Source organism: Simochromis diagramma, unplaced genomic scaffold (assembly GCF_900408965.1).
Source record: "Simochromis diagramma unplaced genomic scaffold, fSimDia1.1 OVJJ01000596.1, whole genome shotgun sequence".
NCBI lineage: Eukaryota > Metazoa > Chordata > Actinopteri > Cichliformes > Cichlidae > Simochromis > Simochromis diagramma.
Window position 1 is genome coordinate 14,974,804 of NW_024387245.1, and position 19,225 is coordinate 14,994,028.

The 19,225-nt window shown below is 39.4% G+C and overlaps 1 protein-coding gene and 1 long non-coding RNA gene across 3 annotated transcripts in view; both read left to right on the plus strand.

The window, feature by feature from the left end:
• Positions 1-15,601, plus strand: part of exd3 (exonuclease 3'-5' domain containing 3) — a 45,578-nt gene extending 29,977 nt beyond the window's left edge. For both annotated transcript variants that reach the window (XM_040000464.1, XM_040000465.1), the window contains exons 20-21: positions 14,276-14,342; positions 14,501-15,601. In XM_040000464.1, coding sequence (XP_039856398.1) covers positions 14,276-14,342; positions 14,501-14,856 — 423 coding nt within the window. In that variant the 3' untranslated portion in view covers positions 14,857-15,601. The remainder of the gene's footprint in view (positions 1-14,275; positions 14,343-14,500) is intronic.
• LOC120714343 overlaps positions 1-19,225 on the plus strand; it is an 873,031-nt gene that overhangs the window by 167,970 nt on the left and 685,836 nt on the right. The window lies entirely within an intron of this gene.

Genomic DNA, 19,225 nt, shown 5'->3' on the forward strand with positions numbered 1-19,225 from the left:
TATGAACTGTTTGACACATGTGAGAAAGGGCAACTTCAGACATTGTCCCAACCTGATTCTCCTGCCATTGTTTGGAGTTCATGCATGAAAACAGCTTAAGTCACAGATTCCCAAAGTGGATGCTGCAGCAGGGAGAGCTGCAGCTCTGTGAGTATTGTGGACAGCAACCGTCAAAGCTTTAATAAAAAGCATCAAAGTGCCACTGGGTCTGCCGTGTATGTTTACAATATAGTTTTGAACCCTATGTGGATTAGGATTTTTAACTCATTAAAGACATATGCTGTAAGAATAATTTACTTCATACAGCTTCTTGTAGACCTTCATGGTCTACAAGAAGCTCTTTATGATAAACTGTGCGTTTATTTACAGTGGTGTAAATAATCCACAGAATAATATATCCCCGTGTTCCCTTGACTCCCGTGTCGTGTCTTCCACCCACAAGTCCGTGCTCAGTGCTCTTCCGCTCCCATGTGTCCCCGCACCCCGTGCTTGCTGCTCTTGTCTTCCACGCTCTTTCCTGGAGAAAATAACAAAGAAGCAACCGTTAGGACACTCAACCACTGCGGGCATTCACTCGTTTAACTTGGCTCACAAAGAACACTGACGTCTGGAGTCTCACACCACTATCCCGCGCCGAGGAGTGCTCAGTCACACTCTTAGGTAGCTCCCTGACGAGGCTTCATTGGCTGCAGGTAGAGCAGGGTGATATGACCAAAAATATTTATCACGATATACATTTGAAAATTTGCGATAACGATATAACTGACGGTATAATTGACACTAGACAAAATACTTTACAACTCCACAACTTTATTAGTGCAAAAAACCCCATCAATGTATTTTCACTTAAACAAGCAGCTGTTTTTTATGTGCATTAAAGTTATATAAAAATGTAACAGTGCAAATTCCTTGCTGTCAGTTTAACCAAAATGCATTTCCAGTGGAAATTGACCGACATATCCTCAGCATAACCATGTATAATATCCACAAAACTTAGAAAGAGGTTATATACACACAATACGGTAATATTATGTTGAAGCACAGTACGTATCACTCCGCGAGGCGCCTGCCTACGATAGCCGTAATGCTCCGACAATCCATCAAGCGGTGCGGCTTCGTAGCTTAGCAAAGTCGTACTAAAACGTCTGACAGATTTTCAAGCGCCGTGTACGACATAAAATCATTTCGAGGTCAGTAAACACAACCAGAATTCATACATAAGGCACACGGGATTATAAGGGGCACTGTCGATTTTCAGAAAAATCAAAGGATTGATTTTAAGTGTGCCGCATTTTCCAAAAAACACGGTAATAACGACGGCCCGCTAGCATGCTCTACCAAAAATAGTGCTTTGTTGTGTATTTGATGGACGAAAGCCAAACCAGTTCCACACCACTGAAGTTGCAGCATTTTTACAAACCAGTTCTGGTTCATCCGTTTCATTTAACGATCCGCTTTCGCCCTTCTCATTCTCCGTCGCCGGCACGCTTTTTCCTCCATGTGCATATGAAAACAAAGGCACTGCGCATGCGCGTTTTACCCATATTCTATCGCGATATTTCATTTTCTTATCATTGCCCAACATTATACCGGTATTACCGTGAATGGTATGATATGGCCCAGCCCTAGCTGCAGGTGTGGCTAGCACACACCCACTTGCCTAAACATACAAGCATGGAGAACACAAGGACAGCAGCACAGTGCAGCAAACATACATAATGTAAAACAAGTCTACAACTACTCATGGGCCCTGGGTTTGAGCGACCACATTATGCAACAAGTGTTCACACAGAACAATAACTTTTTTTATTTTGTCTAAAAGGACTGACATCATAGTGGGTTGGTACTACCTAGAGTCTGCACTCAGCTTTGGAGATCGCTATCTATATGTTGAACTTGTTTACTGTTATCTGAGTGCACTATCAAGATTACTTGGAACAGCTATTCTCCAAGCAAGAAGTTGTAACGTACAAGTAACTTCTTTGTAATTGTGTAAAACAAATTTAAAAACTGGTCTTTTGTTTTGTTTTGTTTTGTTTTGTGTTTTTTCATGCTTCTCCCCTTCGCCATGATTTCCGCTGTCACTTCATTTCCTATTGAGGCCTGCTCTTTCACAAATCAGCATTAGATCTGTTAGCATCACCACAGGACTATACACTGTTGTTTTTTTGGAGAACTGCTTTTGAGCCTCCAGTCCTCCACTCTGTAAAGCCTAATACCTTTGCAAACAAACACACAGTACCTTTAATTCTCTTAAGACTGTTAAGGGCAGCCTTTACAGTGGTGCTAATAAAGTAAGTTTTATCTTGCTAATTTGAAGTTTGTATATCAGATTGCAAGGGAAATCAGTTTACTGACTACTCTGTCTCAGGCAGTATGCAAGTCTCCACCACCAATGACCTGTGTAATATTTCACAGTCCTTTAATATGATGTGAGATGACACTTAAAGTTAGATAACTCTGTAGAGCTTTTCTTAAATCCTGTTGTGACAGGACATAATGCACCACTATTGGTTTTTTGATAAGGAACTCTCATGTCTGATTATGCAACCATTTGAATTCCAAATTTGACTATCGCCTTGACTGTCCAAAAGCACGTGGGAGAATATTTTCTTCTTCATTTCCTCAAATCAGTTCAGAAGACAACAGACCAGACCAGACCAGCAGCAGCAGCCACCACTGCTGACAGTATTTACAGTCCTGGATGAATCACTCTGCATTATAATAACATTCCCCGCGTTCTTCTACATCAAGAAAAAAAGTAAAAGTGAGAGGAGGGGTGAGGAGGAACGCTGGAGGGTGAAGTATGTACCGGCAACACTAGCTGTTGTGCAAAGGAATCTGTTGTTGGCTCTCCCATGACGAGACTGTGTATGTGTATGCGCACGCAGATATAGTTCAGGTTGGTTGATTCAGTGGGTGGAATTTCAGTTTGAGTTTGTGGGTGTAGTGACAGTTTGAGAACTGTCAGCGCATGTCGAGGAAAGCTGTGGATGTCGTAACATCAGCGTGAATGGGTGCAGTGAAGGCATGGGAAAAATGAGTGCATTGAGATGGTTTTAGTGTATAAGCACGTGTAAATGTAAAGCCGCCTAAGCAGATGGCGGGAAAACATTTGGAGCACCACTTTTGTCTCAAAAGAACAAATGTCAGCTAACGGTGGCATGGATGCTCTGCACTGTGGAGAACCAGTTGTCTTTAATTGGCCATGTGACAGCACCACAAAACCCACCATTTGTCTCCTCGGCAACAGCGCAAGAACAAAAGAAAGATGGGAGGAAGAGGAAAGTGCTTACCGTTACATAAAAAGTATCTTATAGCATAGCTATGATAATCACATGCACATCTATGATCTATACAGTTCTGTGCTTTCAGTAACATTAACATGTCCATGCAGAAAAATTGCTTGAAGTGTCATGTATGTGATTGTGCTCCAACTATCCAGTATTCCCTTTACTAGTATTCATATTCATATCACAGGATAATTAAAAAAAACACAGCGCCAGTGAATTTCTACTTTGTCCCCTTTTATTCAAATAATTAATTATCAGAACTGTTTGCAGGATAATTTCCTATTGATTAATTAAGCTTTCAGCTGTAGTTTGGAAACAGATTGCCAACAATGACATAATAATTAACCAATTAACTTAGTAGGCCAATTGTTTTATCTAATGCATCATTTGATGTGTAGCCCATCTAACATTAAAATAACAGGATTTAAAATTAAATTAAAATTAAGTCCCATTTAAAAAAAAAAAATTATATATATATATATATATATATATATATACACACATATATTAGGGGTGCAACGATACACAAAATTCACGGTTCGGTTCGATACTTTGGTGTCACGGTTCGATATTTTTTCGATACAAAAAAAATGTTCATGCCTTTTTAATTTGTCATTTATTAAAATTATAAATATATATTTTAACTCAAAAGTACAGTTTTTAAATTTAATGTTGCTGAAACAAAAGTAATTAAAAAAATAAATATATCTCAGGGCCCTCAAAATTTCAAAATCCCTGGTAGCCCTTCGGGCAGGGACTCTTCAGTTTTTGGTAGCCCAAAATAAATGTAAGTAGCCCGAATAAAAAAGAGAGCATTTTTTGATTGATGTTTTGTTTCCTGTTTTGTTTCCTTTACAATATTATACTTTAATGTATAATATTGTAAAGGAAACAAAACATTAATCAAAAAATTGTTGAAAAACAAATTACAACATTGTATAAAAATTACAATCATCAACTCAAATACTTGGTTCTAATTGAACAGAAATTTCTATGAACTTGTAAGAACTGTGTAGGACATGAATCAGTCTGTGTCAGATCCTGAATTTGAAATTTCCACTGAAGTCACGAGTAAGAGACAAGTGGAACCAAGATCTAGGCCATTTGCTTTTTGAAGTTTGCTAAATTTTGCCAGTGGTAGTTCACTCTTTGCAACATCGTACGCTGTTCTAAACAGATTTTTCAGGTTTATTTTTAGTATGTTATTTGCAATTGGTGTTTGTTCTGGGAAAGATATTGCAGACTGAGCAATAATGCATTTCTTGCATTTCTCATGGGTTCTAATGGGGGCCTTTCTTAAAATGACTGGTCACAGTAACAAAGGCGCTTGTCGACTCAGAAATCGAGAGAAAACCAACAACACACCCGGCAGAACATTATGTTATTTACACGGGTGCACATAAGTGGTCCACATGTGCGCATTCGCTGTCAAAATAAAAGACGCGCACCAGATAAGAAGTTGCAACGGTTCGATATTTTTTCGATACAAAAAAAATGTTCATGCCTTTTTAATTTGTCATTTATTAAAATTATAAATATATATTTTAACTCAAAAGTACAGTTTTTAAATTTAACCCTAACCCTTGTGTGTGTTTTTTATTTTGACAGCGAATGCGCACCTGCGGACCACTTATGTGCAGCCCTGGTTATTTAGCTCGTCATATTGCAGCCACAGAAATTCTTTTGTCCATGAAACCATAAAGCTGCACTTTCTTTTTGCCTTATAGTCTGATTTGTCATAACTTCTCCGTTTTGTGGTAAGCTTTTCTTTGGCTGTCACTTCTTCACCCTGACCTGTCTTATTTGGCTCAGCAGAACTAAAATATATATCCTGCTGCTTTTACACACGCACTCACATAAGCTCAGCGATTCTCTGCGCGATCAACCTCTCACATGTTTAAGCTTGCTGCGGGAGATTTCACTTGTCATGTTTGCATAGTAAGCTAACGATTAATAAGACGATGTCAGAGGAATTGGTGCACAAATTATCTTCACTCACAGATCAGTGCTGTCGCTCTCTATACACAGTTCGCACGATTGCAAAGTGAAAGCAAAAAACAAGCGCAAATTCAAACGCGATTACAATATGTCACATATTGACAGTGGCTCACCGATGCCAATGACATAATTACCCAGCTACATTTCTGAAAGAATGCAAAAGCATTGACATATATTTTTCCTTCCTACAATAGCCCGACGGGCAGGGAAGAGATAGATTTTGGTAGCCCGACTGAAAAAATCACTAGCCCCAGGACGTCGGGCTAGCGATATTGCGAGCCCTGTATCTGATTGAGGAATCACTCATCTTTGGAAAAGAGAGTTTATTACAGAGAAATGTCTCTTTCCAAAATAAAAGCTATACTATCCGCTTCTTCTGGGCTATATTCTCAGCAGCATAAGGAGAGTCATGTGCTAACAGCTGTCTAAATGACTCGGCTAAAGTTAGTAGCATGCTTGTTGTTTTTGTCTTTGCACTAGGATGATGTCGGCGTAAATGTGCAGTCATATTCGTTGTGTTCCCACTAGTGCTTTCAGGTTAATCTCGTTGAAATGACCTTAACGCCACAACACGGCAAATCTCCGTTAACGAGCTACCGCCGATCGCCCCGTGCATGGGGCTAGACGGCCAACACGTTAACGAGCTAACTGCACTAACACACTAGTTCCCACCCATGTAATTGAGCATTGCATGGCACATCCAACATACTGTTTTACTTTAGTCCATGACTCGCTTACCTTCAGGGTCATACGTCACATGAAAACCAAAATAATTCCAAACGCCAGATCTGAATGAGGGTGGGGGAGGTGCCCTGCGCTCTTCCTTCTGACGATGCTGTCTGTGTTTAGCGCTCAGTGGATCTGCGCTCGACAGTGCAGCCTAGGCGGAGTAGTCGAACGCAGATTCACTGAGCGCTCAACACAGACAGCATCGTCAGAAGGAAAGTTGATAAAATAAATTACAAATGTTGTATTGTTCGATACATATGCGTACCGAACCGAAAGCACTGTATCGAACGGTTCAATATCGATACGAATATCGTTGCACCCCTAATATATATATATATATATATATATATATATATATATATATATATATATATATATACATACATAGTATATATGTGTTTATGTATATATAAAATACACACCAGCCTATCAAGCTTAAAGGTTTGATCCATTTAAATACATGTGCTTTTTATGTTTTTAAAATATGCTGTTTTTATCCCTTCATCAAAGCCAACTACCCAACACTGTCAAGGGACCCTTTTAGCTGGTTGTTTTCCTGAGCTGTTTGGCTTAGACTGGCCCCAGCTATCTGGCATCTGAGAAGAAAAAAGAAGTACTTAGGGAAGAAAAGAAAGGAAGGGGTTAGAGGTGCAAAGCAACCAGAGAAGTAGAGGGAAATTGAAAAAAAACACTGTAAGAGGGTATATGGAGCATCAATGAAGACATTGAAGAGATAGAAGAGAGAAGACATATGTTCAGTGGGAGACATAGAGGTAGAGGTTGAAGGTTGAATGCGTGTTTTTTTTAAAGAAGAAGAACAGAACAAGCTGACTGTGCAGTGCCAAGAGAAAGCATGTGCTGTTTGTGTGATAGACTGTTATCTGCAAGACTGCATTACCTCGTTTAAAAGAACTAATGAAGATGGACTAAGAGTGTAAAAGAGGGAAGGAAGTAAAAGGTAAATTGTTGAGACCAAGTGGAAGGTGATAAAATGGTCAAATGTGGGAAAACAAAGTTGACATGAGATTGAAACAAGAACTAAAAGGAATGACGGAGATTTACTAAACAAGCAGTAGAGAATCCCTGCTTTACATATTGTCAAGAAAAGTACAAAAAAACAGTACATTAATGCAAACTTTATCATGATGCAATAAAACAGAAAGAAAAACTATTAAATGGTACACAAGGACTACAAAAAAAAGGTAATTTAACACATTGGCAGCAAGTGGTAGGAATTGTGGACAAACGTATGTACATTATAGTAAGATGTATTGTTTCAGTCATATACTGTAAAAACATGATCTAAAATTGAACAAGAATTGGTTTAATGAATAAAACATAGATTAGGTTTTATTGGCCGTTTAAAACTGGTATAATTTAAAACAACTAACTGAGGCGAGCACAAGGAGCAGTCTTGGAGAAAAAAAAGTTAATGAGGACATGCAGAGGGTTGGGGTGACAGAGGAGGGTGCAAGGATAGGATGAGATGGCAGTAGATCCTCTTAGGGAACAGCCAAAAGAAGAAGAATAGTTGAGATCGGAACATGTGGCACACCTGTTTGGAAAGATTTAAAAGCAAGCTAAGTAGATAGGGAGTATCCCCTTTGTGTTTATCATTATAGTTGAGATACAGAGCATACGGCATCTAAAATGAACTTTTTAACTGTCAGTAATTAAATTAAAATCTGAATTAAAGAAGTCATGTCCTCAAAATTGTGCAAACTGTTTGCTGTTACCAGCTGTGATCAAAAAGTTTGCATGCTTGATCTCCTCCACTGTCATAAAAAAGGGGTTTCTTCAACTTGAGTTTCATTTTGAGAAGGTGACTAACTCTCATGGGGACTAGAGCTGGTGAGGCAAAAACATTTTGTTGGTGTGGTCGAAAAGTCCTGCATGACAGGCTAGCAAGTACCACAGAGAAGTGCAGGTGCTTTGAAGATTACACTAAAACTCCCTGAGTTTTGCGCTGACGGATGAATTCACAATAATGCAATTGTAAATAATAATAATAATAATAATACTAACAACCCTGATGAGCACACTTCTGTTTGCACTCCTTAAATGATGAGCTTTTTCTGGACTTGAAAAATTCAGACTCTTCCGTTGAAAACTGGAGATGCGTCTCGCGTCACCATCATCCTCCACAGGAAATTTGGGCCCGTTTACTGTAGTGAAGTCACGGAGCACACAGTCAGCAGCAGTGACCTTCGAGGTGCCTGAGAAGATGATCTTACAGGGGAAATTTTTAAATTCTATTATTATTTTATGGGCTGGTTAATAAACTCGATCACATCTCGTTAAATACAGAACAAACTGCCACTATGGTGAACGACCTTTTTGCACTTGGCATCTGTTGAGCTCTGACTCTGCTCAAGATGCAGTTAAGAGCACAATTACCACAGTCATGTCATATTTTGTATTTTGTATTCTTGGGAACATTAAGAAAGACTTCTATAATTTGTGCGTCATGCAGGTGAAGTGAGTGGGTGCAAGATGACTCAGGGAAGGTCTATGAGTTCCATGTGAGTTTTTACATCTTCTCCATGCCTGTGCGGCGTATATAAATTTGTGTGTGTGTGTGTGTGTGTGAGAGAGAGAGAGAGAGGGGTAAGGTGAGTCAGAGGAAGGTGTGTGTGATGTCAAGCCCGGGCAGGCTCTGCTGTGGTCCAAGTTCAAGTTGCTGTCAGGTGGTAGTGGTTAGTTAGGAGAGCTGGTAATTACCTCAGGCTGTCAGACTGAGATACTGGCCAGACACCCGCAGGATACTGTGGGAAAGTAAAGTTAACGGGTCACTGCAGTATCTCCCTCATGCTGCAGCAGTAGAGAAACAATCCTTAGAGGTTTAGATAATGTAGTATACAGGAAGAGTTTTTGGGTATCTGTCTACGAAAGTGAAATTAAGTAACAGGTGTGTTTTAAGGAACAATAGCAATGTAACAAATATGCATTATACCTACATATAAATTCAAAGATGTGCTTTGCTCTGTTTTTAAGTCAGTGTTAATTCAGCTGGACTTATTATTTGTTGTTTACTGCTTGTTTTCAGACGTTTTCGCTCTATCTCCATGTAATTATGCACTTTATTCTCTTCATTTTAAGTAATTTATGCCCATGTTCTGATTAACAGGCTCTGTACAAACCATCATAATTCACTAATATTTATCAGTTTCCCTTCATATTAATCAGGTGTATTGTGGTAACACACACAAAAATTAAAGTCCAGAGCAACTTGTTCTCTTTGTAAGTACATTTTTTAAATAAAGCCTTCACTAATTATTTGATCATTTAATAGAAATCATATTGTCAGAGTGTATGTTTTTTTTCTCACCACCTAAGTAAATGGCGTTACAGTGCCTCAGGCTTTATTTTACCCTCAATGATAAGATTTTCATTTAATGATTAACACTAAAATTCTGCTGGTCTTTTCTCAGCTTAATGAAAGTGTTTCCACTCTTTTCTTCTGTCACGAACTTGTGCAAACTCTCTGACGACATTCATAAACAGAATGTGTAGATAAAGGGCAACTTTTGTTGGCAAAACTTTCTGGTTTCCTTTTTGTCTGTTTGCAGTCCTAGTGCCATTGACAAATCATGTTTCAGCAGGTTTTGGTTGATTGCAGATAAACAGTCTGTGGAAAGCAAATGAGGGGTGAAGTTCATTAGATACCTATCAGCTGTGTTCAGGTGATGATTTAGCTTTTTTAAATTTGTATTTATGTATTTATTTGTTTATTTATTGTCATTTGCAGACAATTACCAACTGACTGCTTATGCTAGACAGTCAGAAAATAGACAGTTGCCTTTGGAAGCTAAATCAAGAGACTGTCTGATGGGTTCCCATTGCATAGCATGACCTTGGGACTATGGTCTGTTAGCTTTTGCTTGCTCATCAATCTCACGTTTCTACAGCAGTCTGAGTCAGATTGTTTCCAAAATCAGCATAAAATCCAACTTAAAATAAATCTACATAATCTTACAGGAGTAACAACATTTTATGTCTGCTCAAGGAAATGACAGGGGATTCAAACAGAGCAGAACTTCCCAGATGTGGGAACAATGAATCTCTGGTCATCAGTGTTTTCTTTTGCTTTCCTTGGGAAGAGTTTTTAAGTTTCTTGTAAAAAAGGAGAGGAAAAAAAGTTCCTTTCTTACATACAGCGTATATGCTTTAGACCACAGCAACCTCGGACGGTGGAATTTTAAGTATTTTTTAACCTTTACTCAGATTTGAAGTTTACATAAAGACTTCAGCGAGAACCTTTCCAAAGGGAGATGATGATGCAGTTTGTGCTCCCCTTTCACTCCTCTCCTCTCCAGTTCCCACGCTGTCCTTTACCTGACTTACCACAATTTGAATCAAATCACTAGTGTCCAATTGGCTGCTGTGATCATGTGACCGGCATCAGCCCTAAAAGCACCGCCTATTGAGATTGGTCTAGGATTTTCCCATGGGAGCTGCATACAGAGCCAGTGCTGTGTGTGTGTTTGAGCACGTTAGGGGAAAAAGTCCCACCACCACCTCCACCACCACCTCCTCTCTGCTGTCCTCACTTTCTTTCCTCTTTTCTTTTTTTTCCCACCACATCCCGTCCTTTAAAACACAGTATCAGACTTTAGATGGCCTTTGTTGTCACAGCAAGGGACGTTCAGACTGTGAGAGTGCCTTAGATTCCCTGAAAAAACATGGAACAAAGGCCAGAGCAGCTCAGTGTAGTACCTGCCTAAAACTTTCTAGAGCTTTCAATTTTAAAAAAAATCTAAATTGTTTTTAAAAAAATTTATGAATTGCCAAATTCACTTTTGGTGGTCCTTTGATCATTAGTCACTCGTCTGGGTTTTAAGTAGAAGAGCCTAGTGGCATGCTAAAGCTAGTATTGAAATATTATTAGACATTGTACCAAAAAGCCCCCCACCCCCCAAAATATTTCCTCATTCCAGTTTAGTACAGCCAGTATTGTAGGGAGATTCTGATGATTTGCAGTAAGTGTCGAGCTTTTGCATCTTTACACCTTTTGTTTGAAAACCAAACAAGAAAATAAAGTCATGGTGTCTGACTAACCTGCAGAATAATGCCGTGTCTAAAACGAGCATGTCCAAACGAGCAGAGTCAACTTTGTATGTTTTTGGCACCTTTTAAGGTTTCTTTATTGTGTATGTTTATTTACTGTGTGTCTGTCTGTGTTTTAAATACTGTCTGGCTTTAAGAATTTCGTTGTGTGACCGCACAGTGACAATAAAGAACCTTTTGAATTTTGTACTTGAAATGGTTTGATGAAGCCTATTCTCTGTGTGACAGCTGCATACCTGAAAATTCTGCTAGTTAAGTAATGATGTAGGATAAAGAAACACCAGCTGTCGGAGAGTCATTTTTCTTATCAGCACATCTGCTAATGTGACAAATTGAAAAAAGAAAATCACTTGTACTTAGCTCATTTGTCTAACAGAGCTCTGCAGGATCTCTGATTAATTATAGAATTATTTTCATCCAGGTTGCGTGTGTGTGAGACGATGTGCGTGTGTGCCTGCCCGTCCGTGGCTTAGCTTTGAGAGTTCAGAGCAGGTTCTGGCTTGCTCAACTCTGGGAAACTTTGAGCTGAGCAAATAGCTCGGTCTGTTTTCCTGGCTGCCGCCACAGTCGTATGTGTCAACCATGTGTATGTGCTGTTAGCATCTGTGTGCATGCGGTTTGTATGCTCAGTGTAGTGTAGCCTGTGCAAATTGTGAAGTATTTTATCTGTGCGGTTAATTTTTGTCTGTGTGTGTGTGTGTGTGTGTGTGTGTGTGTGTGTTTTTGCATGTTACGTGGTTTTGTGTATGCGTGTAATTCAGCATACAAAGAGGAGTTCATGCATGCAGCCAGGGAGAAGTAAGCTTCATTCGCACAGACAAGACAGATGGTTACACCTCTACTATTCCCACACCTCCAGTGTTTCTTCCCCTCTTTTCCCCTGCATGCCCTCTGTCACCACAAAGGCTAACACTGCTCTACATGTGCACACAAATGAGATGACTTGCTATTGTTTTGAGTGGGTGTATGGTCCTGAATTTTCCCAGGTGAAGAGAGGCAAACCTTAAGTGAACTAGTCAAGGATCACTCTTGTGCGAGTGGTTTGATTTACAGCCCACTTCTAAGTAGAATGCTGTTTACTGGGCGGAGACCTGATGTATTGACAAGGCTTTTAGCACTGACATGCTGTCAGGATGTTTTACAGACAAATGTGTGCATGTGTCTGTCTTTGAGTTGGGGGCCGGCACACAAGAGGCCACTAATGTCTCTCCATTTATCAGGGAAGGACGTTATAATGCGAACACATGAATGCTACTGAGGTGTTAACACTGTCTATACACACAAAGATCTGATCGTTCTGTAACACTTATGGCCTTTCACACCAAAGCAAGAACCTGAGAAAAATGTGTCTTTGCTGGTGTGCGAGTAGATCAACGCAAGTTATCAGGCGTCTCAGACCTGTACTTTTCCCGTGTTTTAACATAGGTCTGCAACTTTGTGTTTTAAAGCCGGTTGTTAAGGTTAGCTATTTAAGAATTTACTGTGTACTCTGGTGGGTTTTTATTACTTTAGGTAAGGTGATGTTTTAAGTATTTTGGGTCATTACAATGTGAAGCAAACCTAGGTTGTAGTCTGTAATCATTATCCTGTGTCATATACTGGGTTAGGAGTGACACAGTACTGCACTGTACTTTTAGTTTATTTTTATGTCATCTGTCTGTATATTAAATGTATATCAACCTGTTAAGGCAAAAAAAAAAAAAGATCTAAATATCCTGACACCTAGAGTGAGAGGAGTAGATGTCTGTTATGTCTGTCATTTTTCTGTCAGAAATTGGCTCCACTTCTCTCAAAGGGAATAATCACTGTTAGTCAATAAAAAAAAAAGTTGTTTTTATTCAACCAGTTAATCCGATCTGTCAAGCTTCATTTACAAAGTATTTCTCACGCAGTGTAGTGCAGTTCCAGGTGTTTCTCAGATCACTGAGAAGCTGATTACAAGGTAATAACCATTAGTAATAAAGATGAATTCATATGTGATAATGAGCCATTTTAAATACTTAAAGACAAAACAGTAAGAAATAAATAAAAAATATAAATAGCTTATAATTGGAATAAAAGTGCAAATAACATTAAAGAAAAAATACACAGAAAATTTTTAAATAGAGATAAGAAGATAAATAATTATAAAATAGAATGAAATGTACAATTTGGAAAAAAAAACAGTCAGTGAATAAAAATAAAGTAATGTGATGGAAAGTAAACATCCAAAATGATAAAATGGTAAGAAAAAAAAAAGTTTGTGACATCAGTAGCACATGCTCAGTTAAAAGCCAGGCCTGTCTAGATAGGTAGGTCTATGTTTAAAGATTTCATGACTTCCAGCTGCTCTCAGCTCCTCTGGCAGACTTTTCAGGTTGTGGAGGACCTGAGACCCTGTGCTGGTTCATATACACGAGTGAATCCATCAAGTAAAAGAAAATAATTTTGGAAATTGAGAGGCAGCCAGTGGATAGACTTCAGAACTGGTGTAATGTGCTTTGAATATTTCTCAATCAATTATAGGTGATGCAAAACATTTTTCTATCAGAGCATTACTGTAATCGAGCCTGCTACATAGCAAAGCATTTGTTTTTCTGCGTCACTCAGAGAGCCTATGGCTATAATTTTAGTTCCGTCCTGATTGTTGTCAACACATGTACATCTAAACTGCTCAGTGATCCCTGGTTAGATGAGTGTGAGTCATACTGTGTCCTTAATCGCCACTACATGTTTTCTTTTTTTAACTGACATGTTGGTCAGAGCTCTCCTCCACCACCATAAAAATGTCAAATCCCTACAGCAGACACATTGTTCTCTATTGAATTTATTATGCGTGTTATTGTGTTGTTTTTGGAGATGGGTATGGAAATGTTAATGTCGTTTGTGGCGGCCGTTGCACTTTCTGACACATTTGCTCAGCCTACATTACACCCACTTAAATAACAGCAAAATGACAGCCACCAGTCAGCTATCATGAAAATGAATATGAAAGTTTTTTTGTGATATTGTGCTAGTAAGGAGTTTTTTTTGTCACGTCATCCATCAAGAATAAAGCTCAAAGCAATAAAGATTTTTAATGGTGTCAGCATTTAGAGTACAAATGGCCACATTTGCGACAAACTTGTAAACGGGCGAGAATATTTTCTTTTTTCCACATTTTTACATTTTTATATCTGCTGCTGGTGACTGTTTCTTTGTTTCTCCAGGCGTGTAACAGTGATCAGTATGTAGCAGTGCCACGAGACGATATGGTCGGGATGCTTAAAAAGAAAGGTTTGTCAAACTCACACAGTATTATAGGAAAGGCTATACTTTCTAAAGCATTTAAGGATGAATCTACAGTCCATTATGTCTGCAGCTGTTTGTCTCACCATTGATAACCTCGCTTCCTTTTCCCCTTTAAGAATAAAGAAATATATTTTTTTTTGTAGGACTCCTATCAGACCAGGACAACACTGACCTAATGCACCAGGAAGAGGAGAAGCACGATGACATTTTGACCCCAAAGCTCCCCAGGTATGCTCTTCAGTGTCGCTGGGCCTCCCTTTCAGGGCTGGACCCTGACACCCTGACCTTTCCCGGGGGCGCGCCTATTCAGCTTCACACCGTGCCCCCTACCCTCCTGCCGAGGATCCCTCTCTTCTACGTCTGCACCAGATGTGGCAAGGTGTTCTGGGAGGGCTCTCATTTTGGCCGTGTCCTCTCAATGTTTCAGGAGGTCTTGCACATTTCAGACGAGGACAATGAATCTGCTGCAGAGCCCATTACAGCTGCTCAGCAGAATTGACTGTTGTAGAGTCAGTTTACATGAAGACTTTGGCATTCAGCTGTCTTATCCCGTAGGAACCCATGCCCCTCTGCACATGGAGGAAGGTTCCTGTTCAAGTTTCAACACTGACTCTTCCATAGTTTTCCTGAAAGTAAAGTTTGGTCTGGGCTCTTAAAATACAGTAACATTTCCCCACATGTAATTAACTTTAAATAAATTAGTCAAACGGGAAACAATTCTTCTTTTTTTTTTTTTTTTACACCTGGATCAACAGATTGCCTCTCAGTGAGCATTGAATGAAGGCTTTATTTTTGTTTTTAAGCCACCAATTTTTTTCAGATGGAAATATTTTGAAAATGTTTAAATATTTTGTGTTTATAACAGTTTAAAAAATCATTTACATATCAGACAGGCAATAGAGTGATCGCATTTAGACCTGACCATATTTGTTATAAACTGTATTATACCTAAGAAATGGTTTGCATTGTGATACTTTGAAATCGAAAGAGTTAATTCTTTAAGAAAGTAAACATGTGCATCAATCCTAAGTTTGTTCCATTCAGCAGTTTATGAGGTCACATCCTGTGGAAACTGGTTTTTATTGTTTTGACTTGAACGCCCTGGTAGGTGGCGATAAGGTCAGTTCCTTGGCCGTTTTAGTACCCAGTGGTACGATACATTTTTATTCTCTGTGATTACATTCTTGTAATATTTAAATGTTTAAATGCGTGTTTTAATAAAGAGAGTTTTTTTCCTCTCCTTTCTTAATGTGTAAGAATTTGCAGTTGTTTACTTTCACCAGATGTTTTTGTTTTCAGTATGTTTCTAAATTCACAAAGCAGATGGTAAAGGACTGAGGGTGGACAGATTGATGGGATTATCCGAGCTTTAGTCGTGTCTGTCAGGTGTAGCACGTGTGTTGGGGTTTTTTTGTTTCGTTTTTTAGTGGGGTCACAGAGTAACCCGACACATACCAGCAGAATCCCCTCACATTTTCTCATACTCCTTCCCACTGTGAATTTGTGTGATTCCAGACAATTAGATCTCCCAAAATGTTCAAATAGGTTTTGGAAGCTCTGCAATTAAAGATTTTCTGATGTTTTTTTGCTGAGGAAAGTACATGAAGCTACACCAGAAGGCTTAGTTAGTCTTTTTACAGTCATACAATCTAAGAATCCCTAACTATAGCCAGATGTGCTCTTAATTTTACTGACAGTAATTTTCAAAGACGGGCCATACTGTGAATCACTGAGGTAAATGTGTTTTCAGGAACAACAACAGCTGCAGAAGAAAAGTTGGAGGTTGGTATCTCAGGATGAAACTTGATGCTCCAGAACATGCACGCTATAGCTTGGTTTATCATGCCATGAGTAACCACGCTGAGCTTTCAGATGTAAAGTGTTAAATTTGTGTTAGTTGAAACTCCTAGGACTTGACATGCTGGGAGTTTTCAGAGAGCTCAGCAGCCTAAATTTAACTGCAACAAATGCTGGAAATATACTCATGAGACACTTTATTAGGAACACCTTTCTAGTTTTGGATTGGACCCCTTTCGACTTTCAGAACTGTCTTAATTGTTCGTGACATGGATTCTACAAGGTGCTAGAATTCCTTGGAGATTTTGCTCTATGCAAAAGCATCACATCCTAAAGGTGCTTGGATTGAGGATCTGGTGACTCTGGAGGCCATCTGAATACCGTGAACTCATTGACATGTTCAAGAGACCAATTTGAGCTTTTGGACATGTTAATGTGCTAGAAAAAGTGCACAAGATGATGAGTACACTGTGATCATAAAAGGATGAACATGGCCAACAGCAATACTCAGATGTGACATTTAAACCACGGTCAGTTGGTACTAATGAGCCCAAAGTGTGACAGAAATACCCCCTGAACATTACCAGTTCATACAAGGCGGGATGGACCCGTGCTTGCATGCTGTTTACACCAAATTCTGACCCTACCATCCGAATGCCTCAGCAGAAATTGAAACTCATCAGCCAAAGTTTTTCCAGTCTTCTGTTGTCCATATTTGGTGTGAACATACAAATTGTACCCTCAATTTCCTGTATTTAGCTACAGAGTGGCACCCATTCTGGTCTTGTGCTGCTGTAGACCATCTGCTTCATGTGGAGATGCTCTTCTGCATACTTTGGATGTGCCTTTCTATCAGCTCAATGCAGTTTGGTCATTCTCCTTCTGACCTCTGATACCAAAAAGGCCTTTTTGCTCAGAGAACTCACAGTCACTTTGTATTTTCTCTTTTTATTTTTTTACCCTTCTCTGGAAATCCTAGAGATGGTTGTGTGGGAAAATCCAAGTAGGTCAGCATTTTTCTGAAATACTCAGGCTAACCCGTCTGGCACTAACAAAACCACATTCAGAGTCGCTTAAATTGCTTTTCTTCCCCATTCTGATGCTTGGTTTGACCTTCAGTGTGTCATCCTGATCGTCTCCATCCCTAAATGCACTGAGTTGCTGCCATGTGATTGGCTGATTAGATAGTTTCAGTTTAACAGGTATACCTTAAAAAAATTTCTGATGGTTTCTTTGGAAGCCTCGACCAGATGTCCCGTAACAGTCCTCTCTCAGATCCCCTAATTTCAGTTTTTTGGGGATTTAGTTTAGCTCACCTGGTTGAGCAGGTGACCATATGCTGCAAGGCTCAATGCACAAGTGCAGGTTTGATTCTGACCTAGGCGCCTTTGCTACATATCTTTCACCATATTTCCTGTTTGAAAAATCTTCACTGTCCAATCAGATAAAGGCGAAAAGATTCACATAATTTAGAGAAAATTGACACTTGAGCTTTTCATGTGTGAATAACAGACCAGCTACACGACTTTAAAGGCCTGTGCAAAAATGTAGGCTTAGGGCTTTTGTTGCAGCAAGTAATCCTACACCATCCCTAATGCAGTCATCTGTAGGGACATTATAAGTGCCGTCACTTCTGAAGAATGTTACCAAAGTGGGTGTCTATGGCAGTGAGTGGGAAGTTAACCATTCATTGTTGTGAGTGCTGGGTGAGATGCTGGTCCACATCAGAATCTCCCGCCTCTGTGTCCTATGGGTGAATCTTATGGAAGAAAGTTAATATAGTTAACTAAAACTAAACCAAAAACTACATGAAAGAAATCATTTTAGACTGAAGATAAAACTAGACTTAATTTGTTAATTTGGTCACATTTGTCAAAACAAGAAGCCTGTGCACCTTTTAGTGCATGTGTTACTAAATCTGGGACGTCTAAGAAGGGACTTTGTGTCAAGTATTTGTTGCCACTGTTAATTTATTCTATTTTTCTGAGCATCTTAAAACAAATTATCCACGAGGTAAAGTCAAAAGTGAAATTTAATTTTTAAAAAGTAAGCTTAAAAATACTCTGTGGAAGCTACCTGAAGCTAAAAACACGTTGACACATTGCCAAACAGCATAGTGGAATTTAATAGGTACGTTTGAAAGAGCTGTTTTTATCAGTTTTTGTACTGCTTTCTCATAGAGGTTTTATTGGTGGTCTATAAATGGGAAGGTCTGGACCTGTTCAAGCTACAGAAAAATTGCAACATGAAAATTAATTTGAAAGTCTAGTTCCCAAGAACAGTGCAATACTGATGAAAAGCTAAATGAAAATATTATCTGAGCATTTTATGCGTTTTCACATATGGAAACCAGCTCTAATAAATCATGTAAAACTACACTTTAAGGTGTGGGGGGAAAGGGCTCGTGATAAACGCATAGCTGATGCTGCGTGAGACCTTCTCCAGAGGAAGCTGGATTAATCCACCTCTGTGACGTGTTAACAGTTTCGAAAAAGATCCACAATCAAGTGCTGCTGAACGAGACCGCTATGCTGGCAATGGTGTAGTTTAATACGATAATAATATGACCTCTTCTTCTCGAGCCTCCTGGAGTCCAAGCATTTGTTGGCTTGTCGCCAAGCAGCCTGTGCAATAACTACAGTAACATTAAGCTTCCCCGAGGTGTATTTTATTGGTATGACTGAAGCAGACACCCTAACTTCCAAATAAACCCGGTGTGTGCTGTCCCGTCCTTGTCCGGGTGGTCGCAGCCCCTGCCTCTGCAGAGCGCGAGGTTTCTGCTGCAGCACCGTGTTATTTGATCCTTGCTCTTTCTTTGCTGGGAAGAAAAGCTCGCCTCTTTCCCACGCTCTGGGGACACGTGGTGCCCGGAATGAATTGGATGCAGAAGGCCCTCCCCTCCCGGTAAAACGTCACCCCTCTCGCTCTCTCTGTCTCTCTCTCTCTCTCTCTATTCTCATAGACTCAAGCACGCATGTTTTCAGGTATGAATGTGAAAACAGGTTTAAAAAAGAAATTATGTTTTAAAAAACCCCCAACTAAATTTAGATTTATGTTCCCTCCTGTTGTGT